General features: G+C 35.1%; 1 protein-coding gene across 4 annotated transcripts; it reads left to right on the forward strand.

Moving 5' to 3' along the window:
• The first annotated feature begins 52 nt into the window (after nucleotides 1-52).
• LOC111505421 (uncharacterized) lies at nucleotides 53-25,966 on the forward strand. 4 transcript variants are annotated; one of them, XM_023160219.2, is made up of 20 exons: nucleotides 53-324; nucleotides 433-565; nucleotides 707-894; nucleotides 2,389-2,535; nucleotides 4,235-4,433; nucleotides 6,525-6,887; nucleotides 11,177-11,581; nucleotides 12,667-12,781; nucleotides 13,047-13,305; nucleotides 15,288-15,614; nucleotides 15,796-16,241; nucleotides 19,726-20,244; nucleotides 20,360-20,549; nucleotides 20,727-20,825; nucleotides 20,888-21,096; nucleotides 24,324-24,525; nucleotides 24,611-24,766; nucleotides 24,906-24,950; nucleotides 25,731-25,797; nucleotides 25,865-25,966. In XM_023160219.2, exons 1-20 carry the CDS (start codon nucleotides 202-204, stop codon nucleotides 25,894-25,896), a joined length of 4,224 nt encoding a protein of 1,407 aa, XP_023015987.2. In that variant the 5' UTR covers nucleotides 53-201; the 3' UTR covers nucleotides 25,897-25,966. The 4 variants fall into 4 exon arrangements, with proteins under 4 accessions (XP_023015987.2, XP_023015990.2, XP_023015988.2 ...); XM_023160222.2 differs by having other exon boundaries at nucleotides 11,342-11,581; XM_023160220.2 differs by having other exon boundaries at nucleotides 2,413-2,535.
• The last annotated feature ends 4 nt before the right edge of the window (nucleotides 25,967-25,970 follow it).

The raw sequence follows: 25,970 nt of genomic DNA on the forward strand, positions 1-25,970 counted from the left end.
AAGAATAAGAAGAAAGTTTCTCTCTCTCTCTCTCTTTCATTTATCAGTTCTTTTTTTGTTGATCAACATTTCAGCTGTCGGTATTTTTCTACACTGTAGAAAAAATATTAGCCGTTCACTAATAGGCAGACACCATCTAAAAACCAAAACTATTTAACAAAAAAATAATGTTTTAGGGTCATCTCAGCACATATTTAAAAAATGCCAGGCGATCGCAGGACGAAAAATAAACAAAGCACTGGAACAGTGCCAAAAATAAAACCTTACAATGTTTCCTCTTCCCCTAACTTAGCAGAAAGGTCCACCACCCATGCCAACAATCTAGTGAGTGTGTGTCTACAGAGTTATTAATAGATTCCTTGTTTCGCTCAACGGTCTAAAAATAATAACAGCCAGGAGTTTTGCTGTTGGCACTGACTAGTTTCTTTTTAGACTGCGTATGGGCACCACCCTCCTGACCAGTATAACATCTTTAGGAATCGCAGAAGGAATCAACAGCAGAATAACTATTTCACTATGGAGAACGCTCCAGAAGGTTATCTACCCAGTGTCCAGAACATGATCGGTGAGTTGTGAAATGGGTTACAACTCATTAGTACCCGAAGCTAACTCAAACCTCTAAATATTTTTCGGAAACTATCAGTTTATTGAACGCTCCAGGTTCTCGGCAAAGCATTTCAGATTGAAAGTGTTTTTCTAATCGTAGCTAATGAAACATCCACAAACACGAGTTCATCGAATTCCAGGAGAAACTCGTCTGGATCAACTCTGAAATGCGACAACATAATGAAATATCCTGATAAGAAGCAGGTAGAGCAGAGGCTGGAGCAGATTCGTGAATACTTGAAAATTACAAATTCTTTAATGACCAGCATGAGGAATACCGATGAACATGTAAGTTCATTTGTGAAATCTCAGTTACTCCGTTTTTGAACTCCATTCTGCAGGTTAGAGAAGTTTATAGGTAACTGTCTCAACTTAAACTTATTCCATTTATTTTGAAGTGAAAAACATGGAGAAACATTCAAGTGGATTACAGAATCAATCACCTTGCTATTGAACTGTAATAATACTTTGATCAGCTTGCTCTTTTCTTAGATCTAAATTCCACAGATTTTTCCTGGTATACCTCTGGATGTTAATATTTGATATAATTCATTCATAACTATACCATTTTGCAAAACTGCAACACGTGTTTCACCATACAATAACTTCCTCAGAGATGTTTCTTACTACTATCCTAAATTTAAAATAGTTCTCATATACACACTAACAACTACATGTAATAAAACCACCTAGGTAACAATTCAGTCTTGATTGAATTCTTGTCCTTCTGCTAAATGATGGTTTGCAAATGTGGAATTGACCTTTCCATTCAAGAGACTACTTATATTATTCTCTTTAATGCTTTGGGAAAAAGTTCTCCCAGTTTGGCCAATATGAAGTTTTGTCTGTAATTCTCAAAAAATGCGCGATGTTATTGATGGGGTTACCAAAATCCTACGATGCTTATTATTGTTTATCGAAGTAGGGTAGACCTGGCTCACATCTTGTTTCCATAGTTTTTTATAAGTTTGTGGAGAACAAATCGTGAGGTGTAGTTTATGAAAAGAGAGTTGTTATTGTTGTGGATTCATGATGACGGTACTGCAAGTTCATTGTGAGAACTGAAGACAAAACTTCAGTGTCAGATGGATTATGAGTATAAATACTCGTAATATGTTGAATTTTGGTTCTTGTCCCGAACTTTGTATTGGTCAAACAGGGAGAACTTTTTATAAATGACGTAAAGAGCATAGAAAGGCTGTTTTGAATGAGAAGACCAATTGAACATTTACAAATTATATTTTGCAGTGCAATTTGAAATAAATTAAGTGAAGATTATAAGTAATGTCGGTACAAGATTCTAACTAGTTTTATTTCATGTTAATTCGTAGATTTTGTTCCTAGATTGATTAAAATCATTAGTAATCAAGTAGTATTATAATTGAAGTTATTAGTGGGTTCATCAAAGTAGGTTAAGCATTATTTACAGTTGAGTTTGATAATTTATAGGCTTGAGAAGCTATTGTATAGTGAGACACGTATTCCGGCATTAGGAAATTCCACAATAAAGTATATCAAATACATTTTTCATAATTGTCAGTAGTTCTCGGCCATTTTTTTCACATTCAGTACAGATTATTGTGACTGTCAATATCTCTTGTAGATTTATATTATAATTATCAGTTTGTTTTGCTATTTCAATAAAAAGTAATGCTAAATAACACAAAAATAATGAAATCTATCAGTTTATACTAAAACTCTTCATGTTTTCTTATTCTTTTTTCAATGAAAAATTCCTAACCTGCAGAACGTCGAATTTTCTCTTATTTTATTAACCACAAGATTGCAAATTTGCCTTACGAGCAGAGCCCCGATTTTTCCGAAATAGAAAGCTTGGAGAAAGTGATGAGTGACTTGAAAGACAGCGAAACAAAGTTAGTCTGTATTCTGGACCAAATGAACGCCGGGGATGGCGCGAATAGCGAACAGGTGACGGTCGTGTGACGTTTGAAATGGGCATATTAACACTTTGATTGCATTTGATACTAATACGAGATTGAAGAGTTGTTTGTTTGCTTGTTATAATCGTAACACGAGTGTGAATTGTCTATTTATTGGAAAATCTTTTTGGTTGAAACGAATAACAAAGTTTTCATCAAATGTCATGTTCTGTGGAGGAGTTACTGATCTTTTTGGGCATCTTCACCTTCCACATTCTGAAAAAATATATATAATGGGAAACTTTAAGTTTCTGATTCACCCTGATGAATTACTGCATAAATTTGATGTATTTTTCACAAAGAAAAATTCCGGTTTATTATTACCTTGTCCTGCTTGATAATTTCGCCTGTCATAAAAGAAATATAAAATTTATAAATCCTTATCCTAAAGTTTAGGTGGCCAAAGTGTGACTCTGTCTTCAGAATTAAAAAATCAACTATATCTTGCAGCTTTACTTCTCTATTCATTTTATTTTCGAAATTTCCAAGTAGTTACACATACTTTGAAGCAAGCTAGGTAGCCTTTAGGGTTCCTAAGGTCGACTTTCCAATGGTCTGATGTGTATCCCAGATTTTAAAGTGTATCGTAGATTATTGTTTTTATTTTGCTTGCATTTGTACACTTGTCTCATGATCTTTCCTAAATATTCACATTATTTATTATGGTATATATAATCATGTATTTAAAATCGGTATCTGCAAATTTCTCTTTTTGAAAGGCAGAATTATGAAATACAATAAGTTATACACAAACATGTGGCAAACTTCCAAAGCAAGCAAAAAAGCACTCAATTTCTGAATGAACTATTTACAAAGATGTGTAGATCATGCAAAGAAGAAACTATCAGACACAAACTGGAAGAAAAAGCCATCTTAGCAACACCTTAATCATGCCTTAGCCACTGTATTCACCAGATTTGGCTCCCTTGCGACTCTTTCTTGTTCCCAGGATTGAAGAGACCTATGAAAAGATGGCGTTTTGCGACAATTGAGAATCTCCGAGAGAGCTCAAATACATACCAAGAAGTGCATATCACAACTGCTTGGAGGATTGGAAAAAACACTGGCACAAGTGTATTATATCTGAGGGAGACTACTGTGAAGGGGACAAAATAGAAATTGATGAATAGATAAATATTTTTTGAGAGAAATGAAAATTCACCTTGTTTTTTAAACATACCTCATATACCCCTTTCAATTTATACAATAAGTTACTCGTAAACAGCTCATTTTTTGTAAAGAATAAATTATATTTACGCAGGAACTCATCGGGGTAAACTAGACACCTGCATGAAGCTATACAATTTTAAGTAAGGGCGATGGCCTCTCCCCAAACGACAACGCCATCTGTGGGATCGAACGAGAACTTAATCCTCAAATATCAAAGATAAACGAGGCTTCCTCTCCAATTTTATTTCATTTTCAGAATATGCAAGGTGAAAAAATCCCAAAAAAGTCAATTCATGAAAATGGTCAAGATTATAATCTGCCTACACCAAAGCTTTTTGAAAAAAATACAGTTTGCCGTTTGAAACCATGCTTATTAACTACGGTGTTCCATATTTGTGTGATTTTGTCATTGTCTGAATTATGAAACAATTATTTTATTTTCGCTTTTGACATTATTATATCCAGTATTGAAATTTTCTGTCTTCCTGCGGTTTTTGGTTTGAACTCTCGTTTTGTAGGCGATAGAGAATGGTACGGAGGAGCTGTCGTTGCACAGCACTGCTTCGACAATGGGAAACAACATCGATGTCAATTTGGACAATCCAAATCACGAAATGGATGCTCTGAAGGAGCAGCAGTTGTCTCTCATGCGACTCCAGCAGAAAGCGGAGTATAAACTGAGAAGTGCAAGGCAGATTCAAAGCAATCTACTTCAAGGTAAGCGTAAGGATAGGTAAAACTCTAAAAACTTTGTGGTTACCTGAAAAAATTGACTGTATTCATAGGTTAGAAATACCTTCACCCACATACAAGAACAATATTTAAAAAAAACAAAAAAGCAAAGCTTTTGACTGTGTTGACCATCAAATACTACTGGCCAAACTTTACCATTAGAGCTTCAGAGGAGTAGTAAACAATTTGAAAGAATCCTACCTGACTAATCGCACACAAATGGTTAAAACTTCATTCGTTTCTGATCAAGCACTGGTTAACTGTGGTGTACCACAAGGGCCCATAATGGGCCCCATCCTTCTTTTTTTTTTGTTATACATTAATGATTTGATGAGAATAGATATATTGGGTAAATTTACAATTTTTGCTGATGACACCACTATTTTATGGCATGACAAACATACAATTGACCAGGAAAGAAAAATAAACTGTGATATAAAAAAAGTAAAAGTTGATGTGTCTCTAATCTCTTCGCCTTTAACATTTCAAAAACCAATATATTATACTTCAAGTGTGATCTTGGTAACATCAAACTGGATAAGGGTTACACAGAGAGGTGTAACAACACTAAGTTCCTGGGGGTGTTCATTGATGATAATTTGAAATTTGAAGAGCATGCAAAGAACTTGAATAAAAAACTAGTCTCTGGTTGTTTTGCTGTAAAAATGGTATCGCAGGAACTGGGATCCTGTGCTGCAAAAAAAGTATACCATACATTAACAAGGCTCCCCATTTTGGGGAATATGCAATAATAATGTCTTGCAAAGCATCTTGATTACACAAAAAAAAGCAATTAGAAACATTTCTAAAGCAAAGGCGCGTGATCATGCATCAAGCATCTCAACTAACCCAGTTGTTTCTATTAGCGGAATACTAGGAAATATATTTTGAGTATCTCGCAAGAGTAAAAATTGTCATTGAATAGAAAATAATTCTGAGCTAGGCGAATCTTTAGCAAATCTAAAATTTCCCGTTTTAATATTGGATTTACGTGGTTTCTGTATAAAAATATCTCGACTAACCCAATTGTTTCTATTGGCAAAATATTAGGAAATAAATTTTGGACATCAAAAAATATTAATTTAGCGTTTTCAAGTTATGTTTTTAATGTTATCCAGGAAATGTCATAATAAATTAGTAAATGAATAAATAGATAAATAAAATATAACTTTATGCCGGGATTTTCACGGTTCTAAAACTTTTCAATTAAAATTTTGGCATTTCAATAATAATAATAATAATCTTTATTAATCCCAAGAAACAAGAATGTTCATAACTGTAAAGGTTCAATCTCAGGGTTTTTTGAAAAGGGGTTGTTGCTGATCCAATGAGACACAGGATAAGGTGCGAAACAATCTATTTTCAGTTCGAGGAGGAGACAGAGTACTTATTTGGTTGTTGACTTAGTTCTAAAATAATTACAGGCACGGGACTCGACGGTGAATCTTGTCCTTAAGGACCACAGTAAGGTAATTTAGAAGGAAGTTCACTTTAAAGAGCAAACAAGTAGAATCTTCGAACAATCGAGCAAATATGGCGCATCAAAAACCGTTTTCACTCAGGTTTCTAGAGACGAAAAAGAATCTCGACAGTCGTTCATAAAAAACTTGACCCTGGAAATACTTTGCCAATGCAAAAAACCCGTCAAAATGAAATATTGGTTGCCTTTCCCGGAGGGCATGAGGGCCATCGCTACTTATGATTAAGGACGGTAGAAAACTGTAAACAACTGGAATCAGCCTTCACTGCGGCGGATAAGTTACCGAGAAAATTCACCAGATGGCGAAGCGATACTAGTTAAAATGGAAATAAATGAAATAGATGTGATTTGTCACATAACAGACCTGAATGAGATTTCATTTTTATCTCGAAGTACTTCAAAATTCTGATTTCAAACTGGAAGTTTTTACTTTCATCTTGAAATTTTACTTTTATGAGTTCTTTTGGAATTCTATGTACCTATAATTGAATTTAATAATGAAAGTCCAAATTCTGAGTTCAGTATTCATCAATTATTCAGTAACTCATCTTTCAAAAACTCAATTTTTCATGATACACTGAACTTTTTTTTTTCAGCGACAGTCGATTCGAACAGCGTCGCAAACTCCAAAGACAGCAAAAACCTCCGCGATTTCGACGTCGCAATCGGAGAGCTGGAGGAGAGATGGAAGAGACTGAAGCCGGTCGAATCGAACAACAAAACCGAGGAGATGTTCACTAGTCGCGTCGAAAGCCTGCACAATCAAATGATGAGCTTGCGCGCCGAAAATAACGAAAGGGAACACCTCATCGAGGCGTTGGACAATCAAGACGCCGCGCTGAGGTCAGAGCACGCAGAGCTGCAGAACAAGCTCGTCGAACTGCAGAATAAGAAGTCGCAGGTCGATCAACTGGTGGCGCAACTCCAGAGCTTCGGGGAGCCGGAAGAAGGAGATGTCGGTGAGTGGCGTTTTTGTTTGAGCTTCATAGAATCTCGTTATGCCCTGTATCAATATGAGGGGAATGTTCCTCCTGATGAAAATCGAGTAGTTTTCATAAAAGAGCTGTAAAACAACGCATTTTAAACTTATCATTTCAACCTTTTTCTTTAAAAAAGTATTTAAATACTTAAAAAAGGGGAATGAAATAATGCATTCAACATTTGAAGGGGTTTGTTTCTATTTCACCATTTGGCAACATCGGATCTTCCTCTATATAAATAAATAACAAAACAACTGTTGTTTATGTGGCTTGTGGAGGTGGTATTGAACTATAATTTATATTTTACCTTAATTGTTGATTTATAAAGGTAATTTTCCTTTTTTAAAGTAGAATATCTAGGTACGTATAAATTATTTCAACTTGATATTGGCGCTGTTGCCAATATGTGAATTAGAAACAAATCCCTTTGAGAATTAAAACCCAACATTTAAAACATCAATTTGAATACTTTTCGAAGTGAATTTGAAAAACTCATTAATTAAACTCAACTTTATTTTGTTCAAACTTGCATTTGCTGTAATAACGCAAATTGAGGAACATTCCCCATTACCTGCTTGAGAATTCGGATTAAAAATGACCTTTAGAGCAAAGAAGCCGCAAGCTTCTTTGAAAATCATGATTAATTTAATATAGGGTGGCAGATTTACGAGTTTGGCAATGTACTCAATAATACTTCTGAAGATAGCGAAAATTGAACAAACTCAACTCATGAAAACATTCTACGAGATCTGTTCAAAAAATGAGGTGATTTTTCATTTTTCACAAAAAATATTTAATTTTCAATTTTTATTTTGTCCTCTTCAGATATGAATGAATGAATGAATGAATACGTTTATTTTAGGAAATCCTAATATACATACAATAATAATAATAATAATAATAATAATATAAAATAATAATAATAAATCAGTAAACAATAACAATATGTCCTTAACCAACAATAATAACTAATAACTAGAGTCATACATATGACTGTAACCTAACAATGTTGAGAAATAAAATAGAAAAGGAAATAAAATTCAAAGTTAACTTACTTAGATAAGACTATACTAACAATTTAAAACATACTGATAAATGATAATAAATGTTAACGTTTAAGACTACTGATGTTCTGCATCATTGAGTCTTTTCCTACAAAATTGTGTTTGTTTTAATATAGTTGTTTAGTTTAGATTTAAATATATAAATACTTTCGCTTTGTTTTATGTCTCTTGGCAGCTTAATAAAATGGTTTAAACCTTTATAAAACAATATTTTCATTGAGCTGGTTAATCTGCATCTTGGCAAGTGAAAAAGATAACTATGTCTTGTCTCGTAATTGTGAGTACTATCACGATAAATAATGAATTCATCAAAATAAGATGGTAACATATTATTAATAGTCTTAAAAATAAATATCATTGCTGATCTATAGAACCTTTCTTTTATTGATAACCATTGTAATGCGTCGAGCATAAACTTTATGCTTGTATAATGATTACATTTTAATATGACTCTCATTCCACGATTTTGTAGTTTTTGTAAAGTCGAAATTTTGTTTTGATCACACCCATATAGTAATGTACTACAATATTCGAAATGAGGCTGAATGATTGTGTTATATATAGTGACCTTGGAAGAAACTGACAAATGATAAGAGATTCGAGTAAAAAAGTAAAGTTTCTTTGATATTTTTTTAGTTATGTATTTGAAGTGTGCATTATAAGATAAACAATTGTCTAACATGAATCCCAGGTATTTAATTTCGGTTACAAATTCTATTTTTTCTTTATTAATTTCCAAAGAATAGTAATTTATGTTTATATATTTATATTTATATGCTATGGTCAGAATCATGGCTTTTGTTTTAGATACGTTTAGTTTTAATTTGTTGACGTTCAACTATTTATGAATCTCCTCCAAGCAGATATTCATTTTTGTCAAAGCTATCTCTAAATCTTTATGAGATGTTGTTAACATTGTATCATCAGCAAATAAATTCATAAAGTCACAATTTTGACAAACTGATGTCATTAATATATATAAGAAATAGTAAAGGGCCCAAGACACTTCCTTGAGGTACCCCAAATATAAGTAGTACAGTGCTATGTAGTACTTGATGAAATACAGTGGATTGAAAGTTAATTATAAGAATAATACAATTTCGAAGTAAGATTACAAGTAGATTATTTAAGAAAAATTTAAATGTATAACAATATGTAATATGTATGTAATACGTTTGGAATCTGTTTTTTTCCGTTAATCAGCTGATTAATTTTTGGGAAAGAAAGTTTTTGGCTTTCTACTAATCCATCTCGATAAAAATAAATGAGGGAATCTTCCAAAGAAAGGAAGGAAGTAATCAATTTGAAAATAAAAAACTCTATACATGGATTTGTAGATCATGCAAAGAAGTAACTTTCAGACACAAACTGAAAGAAAGTCCTCCTGAAACAGCTACTTTCATATAAACAGTGAATTACACGAAAGACAAACATTCTTTCGAAACAAATACAATATGAACAAACACTATATGAACACTGAACTATACAGAAGATACTTTTCATTACTCAGTTTGTATTTCAAACATTCGTTGTGGAATAAAATCAGATATCATTCACATGAGTTCTACTTAAAATGAATGGTAACAAATTGCACTTACATGGAACACTGTCATCCTCACTGGTATACTTGAGAAACTTGTGCAAGTTAAGGACTAACAAGGTCTTACCTTTTAACGTGTGATTCCTAACACGTTATATATTCCTAATAGAATTCTTACAGGCAAGTAGCACTAGATACAATACAACAACACAAGCAGAGAGTATTAGATGGCTAGGTGAAAAATTTGGTTTTTAAAGCGGGAAACTGATATATTGATTTGAAGGTTATTTAAAGAATTAGCCAATTGAAGAGTTCTGGGAATAAAGCTGTTATATGAATAAATGAATCTATGAAAAGAAACGTAAAACGTTTGCACCTGTCTAGTTGAACGACTAGAGACATGTAAAGATATTTTGGAGAGAAGCTCGGAGCTGATACTCAGTCCGTTGATAATTTTGAATAGAAGTATCAAATCTCTATGTTTTCTGCGAGCCTCAAGAGAAGGTATGTTCAAAATGCATTCCAATGCAGTATAGTCATAGTATACACGCATCTTGAAGGCAATATATCGCAGGAAATTGTGCTGCACGGCCTCGAGTTTCATTTTTTGTGTAACATAAGGAGGGGACTAAACTGCGGAACAATAATCGAGATGAGATCTAACCAGGGAAAAGTAAAGAGATTTAATAGCAGTGATGTTGGTGAAATCACGGGTGGTTCTCTTTATAAAGCCAAGCATCTTCATAGATTTTTTAGTAACAAAATATATGAAAAAGGTGTCATGTGTCTTTTTATTCTTAATAATAATAATAATAATAATAATAATGTTTATTTTAGAAAATGCCACAATTATTTGTATAAAAAATAATTTCAACATGTAATAAAATGACGCCACACACGATTATATTTCAAAACTGATGTTTTAAAAAATCCTCAACACGATAGGGTTCTAGATCTACAAGCATCTTTTTGATGTTTTTTTTTTAATTGATTGCTACTAGCAGAATGTCTAACAAGTACTGGTAACTGTTGTAAAATTTCATTACCGTACAATAGGGAGATTTTTCAGTGATTCTTCTAGTGTTTTATTCGTGTTCTGTAGCATTTAGATTAAAAAGTTCTCTATTTTTAAGCAAACACATCAAACATTCAAAAATACACAGAGCATATACAGTAATGATGTCATTATTCTTAAAAACTGTTTGACAAGAGTGCTAACCTGAGAAAACGATTTGTTCTTCTGAAAATGATAATCAATGTGACCTTAAAGAAAATATTACCAGCTTTTTGAACTTGCGACAAGTATAAATATTGTAGATTGTATAACTTTCTTCATTTACACCGTGGTAGATCATAGTAAATTAAAAAAATTTATGATTTCAGAAGGAACAATAAATAATTTAAAAGAAAAACAGACAGATCATTAAAAGTGTCAATCTTGATGATTGATTTGTTGTCTGTGTTTTAATTCACTGTCAAAATTGTTTCCTGTTGGAAACTCACTCCCAAAAAGAGATCGGCTAATATTTTTCATTCCAACAAAACTATTCATGGCTTGGCAATCCCTACTCCCCTCCTATAATGGCGTACACTAACGGCTTGACAGTCACTTCGATAACGAATTAATCTAGCTCTGTGTTTCGCCTCGTCTTCCCCCTCTTCAGGCGGGCAAGTCCGAAAAATCGTAACGATGAAGGACCAACTGAAGAAACTGAAAGACATGCTCGAAATAGTAAAAACGACGGAAAACATTATGCAAAACACGAACTCGTCGGCCGAAGTCCAAGCCGCCGCTTCTGATATTTGTTCAACGGCCGAAAACTTTTTAGACAAGCACCTGCAGAAGACCCCGCTGGCAGCCAGCGTTTCGAACGGCTCGAACGTCCTCAGGTATGACAACGATACGGGCAGCGAGGCGCGCTCGTCCAAGCAGGTCAACAAGAAGAACAAGCAAGCCGTTAGGAGGGTGGAACCCAGCCAGGTTATCAGTGACAATCAGAAGATCGTCATGCAGAGGCAGATGAACGCCAAGAAGAAGGATCTGGAAGATATCATGGGAAAATATAAAGGTCAGTATCCTTAAGTAATTTGAATGTGACGCACGAATAACATCATTCACGTCTGAGTCATTGAGCTGAGTAGATAGGCAGCGAGGGTTCTGTAACAAAATTCCATGTTTTTATTACCAGAGCCAATCAGAACAAGGTTACTGATCATGTGACTTGGGCATGTTCATTTTGTGGCTTCTATCATCTGTCATCAATCTTGAATTTATTCATCAATGTAACATACCTACACCGTATATATGGCAAGTCAACAGTGTGAAAATATTCAAAAGTGCAAACATCCGTATGTTATGAATTAATATTAAACGTTTGCTATCTTTTGATATTAAGAATCCAGTCCAAAGAATAAAACCATTTTGGGTTTCATATTTGAACATGGAATAACAATAATTCATTGAATATAGACTTTCATGATCGGAGTCACGCTTAAAAAAAACAAAATAAGGGCTGATAGGGCGTGGTGGAAAGTAATTTGTACTGTATACCAAACGTTTCGTCTGCTACTGGTGATATTTGCCACAGTAGCAGGTGAAACGTCTGTTACTACCAGTTCCTCCTGTTTTGAAGTTTGGTCATATTAATTGTTTATTCTTCAATATATGTCTGACATCATCTTGTGAGTTGAAAATAACCTTGATGGGTCGATTTCTGTTAATTGTTGGTTTTCCCAATCTGAAATTTTTTATTTCTTCCTTATTGACGTTGAAGTCCTGCAGTATATTATTTATGGTTTCTCTTTCTTGTGCTGATCATTCAGTGTGGAGGTTTCCCTGAGGTTCATTCACATTATAAATGATAATATTGGCCGCTCGTGATATCCAGTGATATCATTATCAAACAGTAGATAAATCAATTGTTTCAGAATAGAACCTTGTAGAACCCCAAGACGGACACATTGCCTGTCTCATATAGGTTATGAAAGTGATATATGATAATGTAAAAACATTCCATTCCCATTCTGCAAAAAACCTTTTGGGTATTTCTTGCAATACTTGCGAGTTCTTCAATTTAATTAGTATTGTGACTATCCCAAAATCTGCGATGAATAGAATCAGCTTTAACCAACAGATGTCACTTTTCTCTTTCAGCCAGTATCTCAAATTTAAACCATGACGTCGGCATAGACAACAAATCTGAAACGAATTATTGGTCTCCGGCGAATCAACTTCCCATTTCTCATGGCGAATCTGATACTTTTTCGAGGTAGGTTCACAAACTTTCTTAAAATCATGCTGTGATATAAGGCGGCATATGAGGTCTGCTCAAAAAAAAAAAGGTGAATATTCAAATTTCGCGGGCTACGTAGATCCATCAATTTAATAAATAAATATTGTTTGATTGAAACGTAAATAGACCTCATTTTTTGAATATACCTCGTATAAACCTACTTGCAATAGATATACTTCCTACTCTGTAATAGGTTTATGACCTGTAGAGTTTGTACAGTCGACTTGCACAATTTTTTTAGCGATGACTGCGAGGAAGACATGAACGAGTACGCCGAGCTTAGCGACAATCACAACGCCATCTCTCTGCCTTCTCTGAATTACTCGCCTTCTAATGCGTCCAAACATCGATCGGAAAATCTATCGCGTAATGCTTATGTTCAGCCTGCGGGTTCCAGTAACAGGGGTTTTTACCAAGAGAGAAATGCGCGCAGTGCTTCCGTGGGTACTGTGGGATACAGGGATCAAGCCAGGTCTAACGTAGATCAAGAAAAAACGGAGGTGGGTGAAACGAATTTTTAAAATATACATGATTTTCCATAACTTTATTTGTAGTTTTGCCTCTCGTAATTTTTATTATCTTTCAGTTGTATGCTATTATATTGCATGTGGTTTTTTTCGAAAGAAAACTCAATAATTTTCATTTTCAATAATAATAATGAATATTACTGTAGTTTTATCCCAATACCAAACCGTTATAACACCTCAACACGTGTTTCGATCACCAAGTGATCATCTTCAAGAGGAAGATTAAACTGAGGAAGTTCAATCCTCCTTATTATTATCATCATCATCCTCCATGTCTTATCCATACGTATTTGAATATATAACATCCATCCAGGGTGACCATATAGACGGTAGATTTTCAAACACACATTGAAAAATTGCAGTAGATGAATTTTTGCCGGTAGATTTGGATAAGATTTGGCGATAGAATTTTCATTCAATTTCAGTGGCGACATCTACATCAAATGACTCGAATTCATTGTTTCTAGGTTCTGTCCCCATTGATTTGCAATACACAGAACACAAAATGGATACAGATCATGAAACATCCATTTTTCGATTGCTTGTTACTGTTTTCTGAATATCTTCGACCTCAGATTAAAGGAAGAAGAAGAATATTAATAATACATAACTTCATTTCACCTTTCGTTCAAAGAATTCAAAGTTTCATTCCAAATATGGAAACATGTCTTTTTTTGAATGTTTACAACCAAAACCGTAACTTATGGTTAACATGAATATTTCAAAATAACCAACAACAGAGAGCCAACTAGAAAGCAACTTGCTATTTCAAGTATTAGACCACATCCATTGGCCATAACCGTAAGAAGGCCAAGTCCTTTTAGATTCAGTGATGCTATTTAAAAGCGCCACCTACTGGTAGAAAACTCAAACTTTCACTATGTTAGTGAGTTGCTGCACTTCAAATATATTGCAGTATATTTCAGTAGATTTTCAATGACGATGTTCTTTGATTGTACAATGGGAATGTTCCTCAATTTGGGTTATTACAGCAAATGCAAGTTTGAACAAAATAAAGTTGAGTTTAATTCATGAGTTTTTCAAATTCACTTCGAAAAGTATTCAAATTGATGTTTCAAATGTTGGGTTTTAATTTTTAAAGGGATTTGTTTCTAGTTCACATATTGGCAACAGCGCCTATATCAAGTTGAGATAATTTATACGTACCTAGATATTCTACTTTAAAAAAGAAAAATTATCTTTATGAATCAACAGTTATGGCAAAATATAAATTATAGTTCAATACCACCTCCACAAGCCACATAAACAACAGTTGTTTTGTTATTTATTTATATAGAGGAAGATAGCTTAGGTGCACATAATATAATATGTCACAGAATGTCTCGGAACTCGGAACATAAGTAAACAGAACATCACGTCTCTGAAATATGTCATCTTTGTTTGTCTCATACAGGTAACAGATTCGTTGTCCTTTATTAGCTATAACCGATGTTGCCAAATGGTGAAATAGAAACGAATCCCTTTAAATGTTGAATGCATACTTATTTAAGTATTTAAATAAGTTTTTAAAGAAAAATGTTGAAATGATGAGTTTAAAATGCGTTGTTTTAGAGCTCTTTTATGAAAACTATTTGATTTTCGTCAGGAGGAACATTCCCCATTGTTCCTTTTATTTATAAACAGATGGTACTTCTTTTTAATATATACTTATTTTGTATTTGTACTGGTGTAGCGTGTAGGTTCTGTTATGACTAGTCCTATAAGTTCATATGATGTGTCTTTTATACATTTGTATTAACTTCGGTGATGCCTAAATTTGATTTTATTTGAAATACGAGTTTTACAAATATTGTGATGCTACATTTTTTCACAGCAGCGCCATCTAGTGGTAGTTTGTAAAATCAAAATTCCACCTGTCTATGTACCTCTGTTTTTTAAGACTCAACAACATTCTTCCATTACAACAGCATATTAATCATTATTGCTTTCTCCAGGTACAGAAACAGCTCTATCTGATGAAAAGTCTCTGCGACTCTATGCTGGAGCACCAAGCAATGTCATCCACGAACTTCAACCAACCCAATTCGAACGTTCTAAGAAATAACCTGACTCCTTCGCCGATGTACCCTTCGAACCTGTTGAACGTCCCGAATCCGAACGCGGGCTTACCTTGGACCCCCGAGTCGAATGCCAGCCACAGCAACCTCAACAACGGACACTGGCAAGCGCAGTCTGCAATTCTCGACACACTGAACCAGTGCTGCCAAGTGCTGTGCATGCAGCAGAGGGAGATCGAGAGCTTGAAGAACAACTTAGCTTTGGTAAGGGTGGGGGGTTTGGTCGATAGGAAGGGGGGTCGATCTGTGGACTTTTTGAATCAGGAGGAACAGATCTGAGTTTTTTTTTCAAACATGTTAGGTTTGTTTAAAAAAACCTCTTGCTTCAAATTCCATTGATCAAAATACTCGAGGGGCTCTCCTAGTAAACAATCAACTGTTTCAGCTTCAGGTCAGAATGGAGAACCCACTCAGGTCGAACGGCGATCACCTTGGCGATCTTCTCCAGAATCTCCTGTCGGAACTCCGTTGTTCCAATCCGTACTACCCCAACTCAAACCCTATCCCCAACTCGAACCCTATTCCCAACTCCAACCATCACAAAGAAAACCACGTCTCGGGCGCTTTCTCGCTGCCTAACCTCAACCAGTACAACCCCTCTCCGCTGGCGCCCTCTTCTAACATGGCTCCAAACTACGTAAACGACAGTAACGCTCAGAGCGGCGGCGGCCGCCTGCTAGATTCAAACAACGTCCCCGCTAACAATCTGTTGCATGCCGTCAATCCTAACATTAACCACGCCCTGTCCAACCAATTGTGGAATGGCCAAGCGTTGAATAACCAGGTTGCGCCCGGAAACAGAGCTAACAATTACTGGGACAATTTCAGAAGGTAATGCTCATTTCGCCTAACCTAATTTTTTTTGTTTTGTTTCGTGCGCGTTTTTTTTTTTTTCGTTTCCCGTTTGTTAGCTTCCCAATATCCGAATTCCTAGATTATTTTATTGTCGATTCTTTGGTGATGCGACGGCACGGTGATGAAAGCTGAAAATTTGTTGGTGAGTATGTGTGTCGGCTGTTCACTCACCTGAGTTAAAAAATTAGGAGCTTGAGTGAATCGATTTAGGATGAACGAAAAGTACATGTATTGTAGGAACTAGTTTGATTCGCCCACAATTTTTTGTCAGTTCTTTTTTTTTAAATAGAGACTTGGATTTGGCAAAAATATAAGACTGATTTGAAGCGGAACAATACATTTATAAAAGAAAAAGAAATTTATTTCCAGATAGGCAAGCCTAATATAAACAAATTAATGTACTTTATTTAAATATAATACATGAAAATCAAAATAAATTAGTCAATTATAACCAAATAACAGAAAATCTCAAAAATATATATATATATATGTATATATATATACACATCGGAAAAGTCTAGGGATATTTTTAAAAGTGGCAATAATTTTTTTTTAGATTGCTTTAGGGTCAAAAATACTGAGTGCGCATATAAGCAAAACTAAAAAAAAATATGGCTCTTCTTTGGCACCCCGAAAAAAAATCATTATTTATTACGGCCCTACATCTATCGTGCATCGACAAAATGAGATTGTCAATGTCTTGTTGAGGTATATTTGCCCATTCAGCGATTAAAAGCTCTCTCAATTGAAACGTTGTGTGAATGTTCCCCATATGCGGATTAATTCTTCGTTGAAGCATGTCCCACACATGCTCGATGGGATTCAGGTCCGGTGATTGTGCTGGCCATGGCAATACATCAATTCTTTCGTTGGTGAGCCAGTCAGTCACTAGACGCGCGACATGTGGACGAGCATTATCGTGCATTAGGTGGAAGTTTTCACCAACAGCACCAGCAAACGGACGGACGATAGGTAGAAGAATGGTGTCGAGGTACTGTCGAGCTGTGAGGGAGCGATTTGGAAAAACGAGATCGGTTCTGCCGCCGATCATGATTCCGCCCCATAGCATTACTGTACCACCTCTGTATGTGTGGACTTCCTGGACGTGTCTCAAACGTTCATTATTTCCAGGTCGTCTCCACAGTCTTACTCGACGAGAATCTGGATGAAATCCAAATCTGGATTCGTCTGTAAACAAAACTGTGGCCCAATCATTTGCATCCCAGTTTTGATGTTCTTGACACCACTCTAATCTTCTACCGCGACTGCCTCTCGACAAAGGTGGACATCTAAGTGGCCTTCTGTCGTGGAGATCTGCTTCATGCAGTCGATTTCTGACAGTATCACGACCAATGGTTACCTGGTGCGTCTGCTGCAACACGTTAACCAACTCAGGTGCTGTGATTGTCGGTTGTCTTCTTGCGGTTAAGACCAAAAATCGGTCTTGAACTGCAGTTGTAGCGCGTCCTCGCCCTGGATGTTGTTCGGCTGGACTGCCAGTTTCACGGAAACGCCGCCACAATCGACTGATAACACTTTGGGAGACCCCCAAACGAAGAGCTACATCCTTTTGTCGCATGCCACCTTGAAGAAGCCCTACAGCTCTATTCATCTCAGCCAATGGTAAGTGATGGCGTTCTATGTTAAAGCACAATATTTCCAGTTTAATTGCTGAGCAAGAACTGCATAGAATGTACAAACTCGACACTTTCAGATTATTCATTTTAGCCGAAAACCTACAGTTTGTAAAAAACTTGATAAAAGATTAGTTACCGTTTTTGCAGGCTTTGTTCAACCCATAGAAATCTACAGGGTGGTCGAGTGTACCAATTTAATCGAAATTAAACGACCTCATGCATTTATTTTTATGATATTTAGTATGTTATAAAAATATGTGTGGATTTGGTTCACAGTTATAATAAATTTACCCATGTATGTTGGAGTCAGTTCATGTATCATTTTATAGATATAGATCATAGTTAAGTAAGTCCGTCTTCGCTCCACAGTAAATAACTGTAAAGAGTCCAGCATCAATGATATAGAAGTTGACTTACTACATCGCAATACTATTGTCATTGCTCGATTTTGTAGCTTTTGTAAATGATAGTCTTATACACAGTTATTCTGGAATTCAAACTTGAGTTTTGTGATACTTTAGAAAAGAAATACAGTTTTTTCACGATTTTTCTTTTGATATATTCAAAGTGGCTACTAAATAATAAATTATTATCCAACATAAATCCCAGATATTTAAATTCCTTTACAATTTCAATTTTTTCATTGTTTATTTCTATGTTATTGTTACTACTATTTATTTGTTTATATTTATGAGGTTTAGTAATTATCATTACCTTACTTTTACTTACATTTAACTTCAATTTATTCCTTTTCAAATATTTGTCCATATTTTTCAGCACATCATTTATTTTGATCACTGCTCTATCGATATTTCCATCAGTTACTGATTTTAGAGTATCATCTGCGAATATATGAATGTAGTCACATTCAACATATTTTTCCATATCATTAATATACATTAAAAACAATAGAGGGCCCAAAATACTACCCTGAGGAACTCCATGCTTTACTGTACATTACATCACAAATTTTTGTTATCTGTTTTCTATTTGTGAGGTATCCTCTAATCCAATTGAATACTTTACCCTCTATACCATATTTGTTTAGTTTTTTTAATAATATCTCTCTATTTACTATTTCAAAAACCCGTTTTAGATCCAGTGATACTGCTATAGTGTACAGATGATTACTCATTTTTTCCTTCCATTTAGTGACAGTGACTTGTATAGCTGATTCACATGAGTGCTTTGATCTAAAGTCAGACTGATTAATGAATAGCAAATTATTTGAGTTAGTATATTCTAATAACTGTTGATGAACTACTGACTCTAATAGCTTTTCTTCAAATGGCAAAGTAGTCTAAAGTCACCACTTTTACTAGTATTTGCAACATTTTTGATAGGTGTAACAGTGCTGGTTATTAATTCCTCGGGAAATGTGCCATTTTCCAATGATACATTCACAAAGTGGCACCACACAAGCCCAATAACATCAAAGCTATTTTTCACAACTTCACTGTTTAGGTCATAAATTTGGCTTTCATTATTTTCTAGATTTTATAGGTTATATTTATTGATTTCTTTAGGACATCCTAATATACGTACATTATTTTAAAAATATATAAATAAATAACAAAAATGATGAATGATAGAAGAAAAAAGAGTGAGGTGTTTTCACCTGAACTTGAGCATATCGTATGCTTCCATCAAACTATATATTACAGTCATACACACTACTCAAAGCTTTGTCACTATTATCATATAGATTGTTGTAAGAAGAGGTTATTCACGCTCATCAATAATTTTCGCTGCTTATGAGTTTCATACACTCCACACGGCTGCTCTCTCTGAACACTTCAGATTTGAATAATAATCGTTTGCAGTTACTCCCGCCAAAACCTCCTCTCGACGAAGAACATCGAGTCCCTCTCGAATCCTCCCTGCACCACTTACGACCGTTCGAACGTCGTCAACGAACGTACGAATCCATTCGTCGGCTTCTATTCCAAGAGCAATTTCGAACAGGGCTCGACGTTCGCCGCGCACGACAACACCCGAACGACGCCCGACGTGCTGAACGTCACTCACAACTCCACAAAGAGTAGCAGCGAACAGGCCGCAGCGCCTTCTAGCGGCGAACGGATGGTTGTGCCATCTAGCGGCGAACGTATGGTGGCGCCATCTAGTGGTGAACGGATGGTAGCTCCATCTAGCAGCCAAAGAGTGGCAGCGCCATCTAGTGGTCACAACAACGAGCAAGATGGTTTCCGGATGCAGCCGAACTTCAACTTGAGCCATGACAGCAATTTATTCGGCTCGAATCTTACCGAGGATCAGCTCCTCGAGGTGATCCGGAGGAGGAACGAGTTGACCGAAGAAGGTTCCGAAGATCGGATATCTAGGTGAGTCAATTGAGTTTGACATATATCACTTTGAAAGGGATTGAGTAGAGCTTGAGAAATGTAGGAAGAACTTCCTGCCAAGTATATCCCATATAAAAGAATTGTAATGTTGCAGGTCTAAGCTGTTTGAAGAACTACGCGAAAACGTCTACAAAGAAGTGGCGTCTCTCATATCTGCCAACGAAGCTAGACCTCACTTTCTGATCCAGCTGTTCAGGGATCTTCAGATGATTGGTTCCGACTTTTTGCGGCTGCAGATTCTACAGGCAATACAGGCGGTCATCACGCAGTTTTCTAACGTGCCTGTAAGTCAAGAATTCCTTCTGGTGCTTTCAAATTTATAGATTGTTGAGAAAATATAATTTTGAGAAGAATTCTTATTGTAAATAGTTACACCCCACTTTTTTACAAGTATCTTGGTGGATCCTCTACAAATGAGGTGACAATGTGGGATAATTCAACAGCAAACCTTTTTTTTTAAGGATACTGAGCAAGCCACCATTGATCAAGAGGTAGTTCAGATTCCAGATAGCTTTCCCATGCAACCTACTATTTGGCCCAAGTCAAGTGTTAGATTTAAGGTGAGCTCTTTTTCAGTTTTCATGAGTTTGTGCGGGTTTTATTCCCTGAGTTTTGTTTTCAGAAGTTTCATGGCTGTCAAGAAATATTAAAGGAAATTAGACCGTTTTTGCATAGGCACGCGAACCACGTCTTTCAAAATCAACTGCTCTCATCTTTGAAACAGACTCTCTTGGCATCAGCCTCGTTCAAAAAAGTCGTGAAAGACGCTGTGTTCGAGACGCATTTTTCCAATCTTCTTGATGGAGTTTTACGTCAGTATTATGGAAAGAAGTAAGTTATTTTAGGTACAGTTTCTGTGGTCTACAACATGAGGAATGATATCACTTGAAACGCCCAAATTCAATTTGATGACGTCAAGTGAATTTGATGACGTCAACTGAATTTGATGACGTCAATTCAAGAATATATCATATTTTCTTTGGTTTGATGGAGTTTCAGGAAGTATATTGTTTTTCAAAAGCATTAACCTCACTCATAGGCTTCGTTTCATCAAAATTTAAATATCTCTAACCTAACTCGTATACACCGGGAAAGACATCCATAAAGAGATATCTCCAGTATTGGAGTATTGAAGAAAATGTCAAGATCTGTAAAAATGGTTCACTCACAGTGGAGATGAAATTGAAATGTTGGATGGAAATTCATAAAATGTTATATTTGGAAGGTCAGATGAACTTTTTCAATAAACAAGTATCGTGTCATTGAAGAAAATCGCCCACAAACTAGAACCCTGGGGAACTCCTTGAGTCAGTGGAACTGTGTGGGATGAATTATTTATTCCACGTCATCTTTTAGCTATTCAACTTCTGTAATTGATGAGCTGATTACAAAAATTACTGTCCCAGGTACTGATGGTGCAGATCTGAAGAAGACTTCACTGAAAGATTCATTTTTCTTGAAGCCAACTAATGAAACTGAAGTGCAAACTATAATTGCCTCATTGAAAAATTTAAATAGTTTAGATGCCTATAACATCAGTTCCGTAATAGTGAAGATGGCATGTGACGCTCTTAGTAAGCCTATAGCACACCTAGCAAATATTTGCTTCTCATGTGGAATGTTTCCAGCGAACCTAAAATTATGTCGAGCAACACCAATCCTAAAAAAGGGGGATCCCAATGATTGCAATAACTATAGATTTATTACCATAACTCCTATTATATCAAATATAATTGAAATTCTAGTCAAAAACAGACTTGATTTCCTTGAAGGGGGTAGATACTTGAATGATGCTCATTATGGTTTCAGATCAATGAGGTCTACATCACAAGCAATGACGGAAATTGCCCATAATAAAGATTTGGGTATCAGCACTCGCTTACTTCTTTGCAATCTATCTAAAGCATTTGACAGTGTTTCCCATGACATATTATTGAGAAAACTTGAAAAATATGGTATTAGAGGCATAGCATATGACCTAATACATTCTGTTTTGACAGACAGGCCGCAATATATATTATATAACAATGTAAAATCTGATACTGAAATTGTTAAGCATGGTGTACCTCAGGGATCCGTACTTGGTCCCCTTTTATTTATTGTACGCATAAATGATCTTCCTACGTATATTGATACAGCAGATAATTTTTTATATGCCGATGATGCAACTTTTGTCTTATGTAACCAACAAGTGGGGAAACTAGATCAGTTGTCATGTGAAACATTGGCAAAATGCGAAACATACTTTAGCGCTAATGTTCTATGCTTGAACGCAAATAAGACTCAGAAAATAACCATTTATAATAATAATAATAATATTCTTTATTGCCATATAAATCTACAATGACAGGGCAACGTCAATTGGTTTTGATATTTACAATATTTGTTATATATAATGATAATAATAGTATAATAAGGTACAGTACAATAATGAATAAGACGGTTGAATAATAATATAGTAACAATAATAATAGTAATAATAATATCCTTCCTATAAATCTACATTGACGTCAATGGGTTAAGATTTGCAATAGGTGATATTTATTACAACTACAGTTCCCATATCACAATTTTTATAATTGGTCAACATTACATGTTGGATAATTCAAGAAGGACTTTTAAAACAATTTTGCGCAGTACTCAGTTATGGTGTAATCGCATAGAGACCCATCACCAACTGTCGAAACTATAATAAACTTTGGTTTTGAGATAATCAATGACCGAGAGTCTGAATTTGTTGTGGTTTTCTGTATTTCTAATTTCTCTTGGGAGAGATTGATAAGCTTTTATGGCTTTGTAATGCGGTCCTTTTTCAAAAAATGGTTAATTATGTCTCGGTATGCTTAGTTCATTCTTGTGTCTGGTATTTAGTCATTTGGTTTGAGTAAAGATCACAGTTTCTCATGAAGATACTATAATGTTTTTTGACAAACATGACTAATTGTAGAAAATAGATTGAAGGAACTGTTAATATGTCTAGTATCTTGAAGTGTGGTCTACATGTTGATCTATGAGGTAGTTTTAACATACAGCGAATTATCCTTTTTTGAGTTTTGAAGATTTTATATGACTGTGTGGATGATCCCCAGAAAATAATTCCGAATTGAATAATAGATTGAATATGCGCATAATAGTATATCTTCAGACTATCTAATGATACTTGATCTCTTAGTGCAAATAGATCCCAAATGTCTGACGGTGACAAAGAGGTGTGTCTACTAGGATTCCACCTTGACAACAAATTAAATTGGAATGGACATACGACATCATTATGTAAAAAACTCTCGAGAGAACTAAGGAGTTTAGTTTCGAACCATGTGCTGAGAACTGCATATTTTGGCATGGCTCATTGCCACATGAACTGGAATACTGATATGGGGTGCTTCCTCACATACGAGTGAAGTATTCATTATTCAAAAAAAAGATAATGAGAGATTTAGAAAAAGTTGATTCCAGAACCCATGCTAAACCAATCTTCATAAAATAGGTCATACTTACATTATTTTTCATGTATATACTACAAGCAGTATTGTTTGTACATAAAAATAAAAATAATAGTGGCTCCAGCATTCACAATTATGATACAAAATACAAAGATATCATCAGGCTACCGAAGATGCATTATCAAAACACAGCCAAACAAACGGAGTTTCTTCCCATAAAAATATATAACACTTTGCCTAGTGAGTGGAAAGACCTTCATATCAAAGAATTGAAGTTCAAAGTAAAAAATTCACTTGTCAACCAAGGCTTCTATAAGATTGATGAAGTATTCAATTGTCAGTGGACCTAATATATGTGTGTGTGTATATGTGTGTATTTATATTGTGAGTCATAACTATTGTGAGATTTTTCTATGTACTCTATGTATATTTTTTATATTTTCAGTACGACGTACCTAAGCAAATTTTGTTATTGCAGATATTTTCTAATGTAACAGAAATTGTAATTTGAGGTCAACAAAATTTCTTTCTTTCTTTCTTTTTGGAAAGGACAGATAGCATCAAACAATTCATATGTAATAATTACTTCAATAAAAGTAACTCATATATTTTTAGAGTTGGACATGTCAGAGCCCATTTGATCCAAACGTTAACCGACTTGTTTTCCGGGGAATTGGGCTACATCCAGTTGATTCATGACACTGCGCAGGAATCATCCCATCCTCATCAATCAAACGAAGCAGGCTATGACAGTACAAATTTCCTCCAAGAGTCTCAATCGCATGAGCAGCAGAGTAACAACGAAAACGTTCCTCAGGTATGTTGAGAGATAGCGAAATACTCAAAATACTAATCGAGTGGATCTGAAATAATTGTTCTATTGTGATTGATTTTCATGGTAGCCTGTTGAGAACATCCAAAACGAAGACCTGGCCGAAGCGGATCAATCTAGGGTTATTAGCGAAGACGTGGAAGATGAAGAAGAAGAAGAAGAGGAAGGAGCTGTAGGGGGGATTTTGGAGGTAGTACAAGATGTAGAATCTCAGGAGGTGAAGCAGGTACACATATGATTTGTACTTCTTGGTAGTGAAACGCATGAAAATTCTCAGTGGCTTGTTCTCTTTTGAATTAAATAACAGTATTTATTGAAAAACAGTTCAAATAATAATTCATTCTTGCCCTTTGATTTTTTTTCAGGATATTTGTGATGAAGCTGGAGATTTAGCTGCTGCCGCAATAGAGGTAAATAATTCAGAGTATCACATTAGCTAGGTTAGGATCACTCTTCCTTGAACAACGTATATTCAAATGTTTCAACACATTGTTGAAGTTGAGCATCTCGGCTACCCTGGAAATAAATGAAATCATATTCTTTCGCCATCGATTTCAAACGTTTCTAAAAAATATTTTTCCCATGCAAATTTTCCGATCCCAAAATAAACTTTTCACAAATCTGTGTGGATCGTGTAAAGAAGTAAATTTTAAACACAAACTGGGAAAAAAAGCTATATTCAGTTTGTCTTCCAAACGTTCATTATGGAATTGAATCAAATATAGTTACAGGATTACTACACAATATAGTATATGAAAGAGGTCAAATTTCACTCACATGGAACACTGTCATCCTCAATGGTGGACATCGATGTTTCGGAATAAGACACGTCTTATTTTGCCTCTTCAGCACTGATATAGATGAAGTAGAAAGCCATAATCTTTCTTTGCCATCAGAAATTTACTTATATATCTCTAAGAAATGTTGGTCTATAAATTTATAATGACTCACCCATTTATATGAAACCATTTTCATGTATCTCATATTTAAATAGAAAAAAATGTTCCTCGTAGATAAATGTACGTTCAAAGATACTGAAACATAAAATTACTGGAATTCAATCTTAGACGTCCTCCGTACAACCGGTCTGTACTGAAAGCTCCAGAAAATGTATCAAATATAAGAGTTCTCGAACTTTAACACTTCCACCTCTATAGATTATGGATGTTAACAGATACTATTGTTTTCAGGGTTTGGATCAGGTACCGATTAGGTTGCCCATCACTGTGAAGTCCCGATCATCGACTCCAGTCAGAGGTAATAAAAACTTGGTCGCCCTTATCTGGTTCTTTCTATCAAATAATACCATTATTTTCTGTTTCAGATACAACAAACTCGGATTCGAGCCCGTTTTAAACTGTTTTTAAATTGTATTTTATTTCTAGGTTAGGATATTGTGATTCTGGAATAAACGTTATATTTTGAAGTCA

The sequence above is a fragment of the Leptinotarsa decemlineata genome, unplaced genomic scaffold (assembly GCF_025532065.1).
Source record: "Leptinotarsa decemlineata unplaced genomic scaffold, Ldec_3_MD MMD2_tig00026314_RagTag_RagTag, whole genome shotgun sequence".
Classification (NCBI taxonomy): Eukaryota; Metazoa; Arthropoda; class Insecta; order Coleoptera; family Chrysomelidae; genus Leptinotarsa; species Leptinotarsa decemlineata.

What these genes read in the sequence shown, in the direction of transcription:
- LOC111505421 (XM_023160219.2), top strand. Translation starts at nt 202, where the DNA reads ATGCCAGGCGATCGCAGGACGAAAAATAAACAAAGCACTGGAACAGTG. An exon ending in ATGGCGCGAATAGCGAACAG is followed by an intron (nt 2,536 to 4,234) that starts GTGACGGTCGTG and finishes CTCGTTTTGTAG; the next exon opens with GCGATAGAGAATGGTACGGA. An exon ending in ACAACGAAAACGTTCCTCAG is followed by an intron (nt 24,526 to 24,610) that starts GTATGTTGAGAG and finishes TTTTCATGGTAG; the next exon opens with CCTGTTGAGAACATCCAAAA.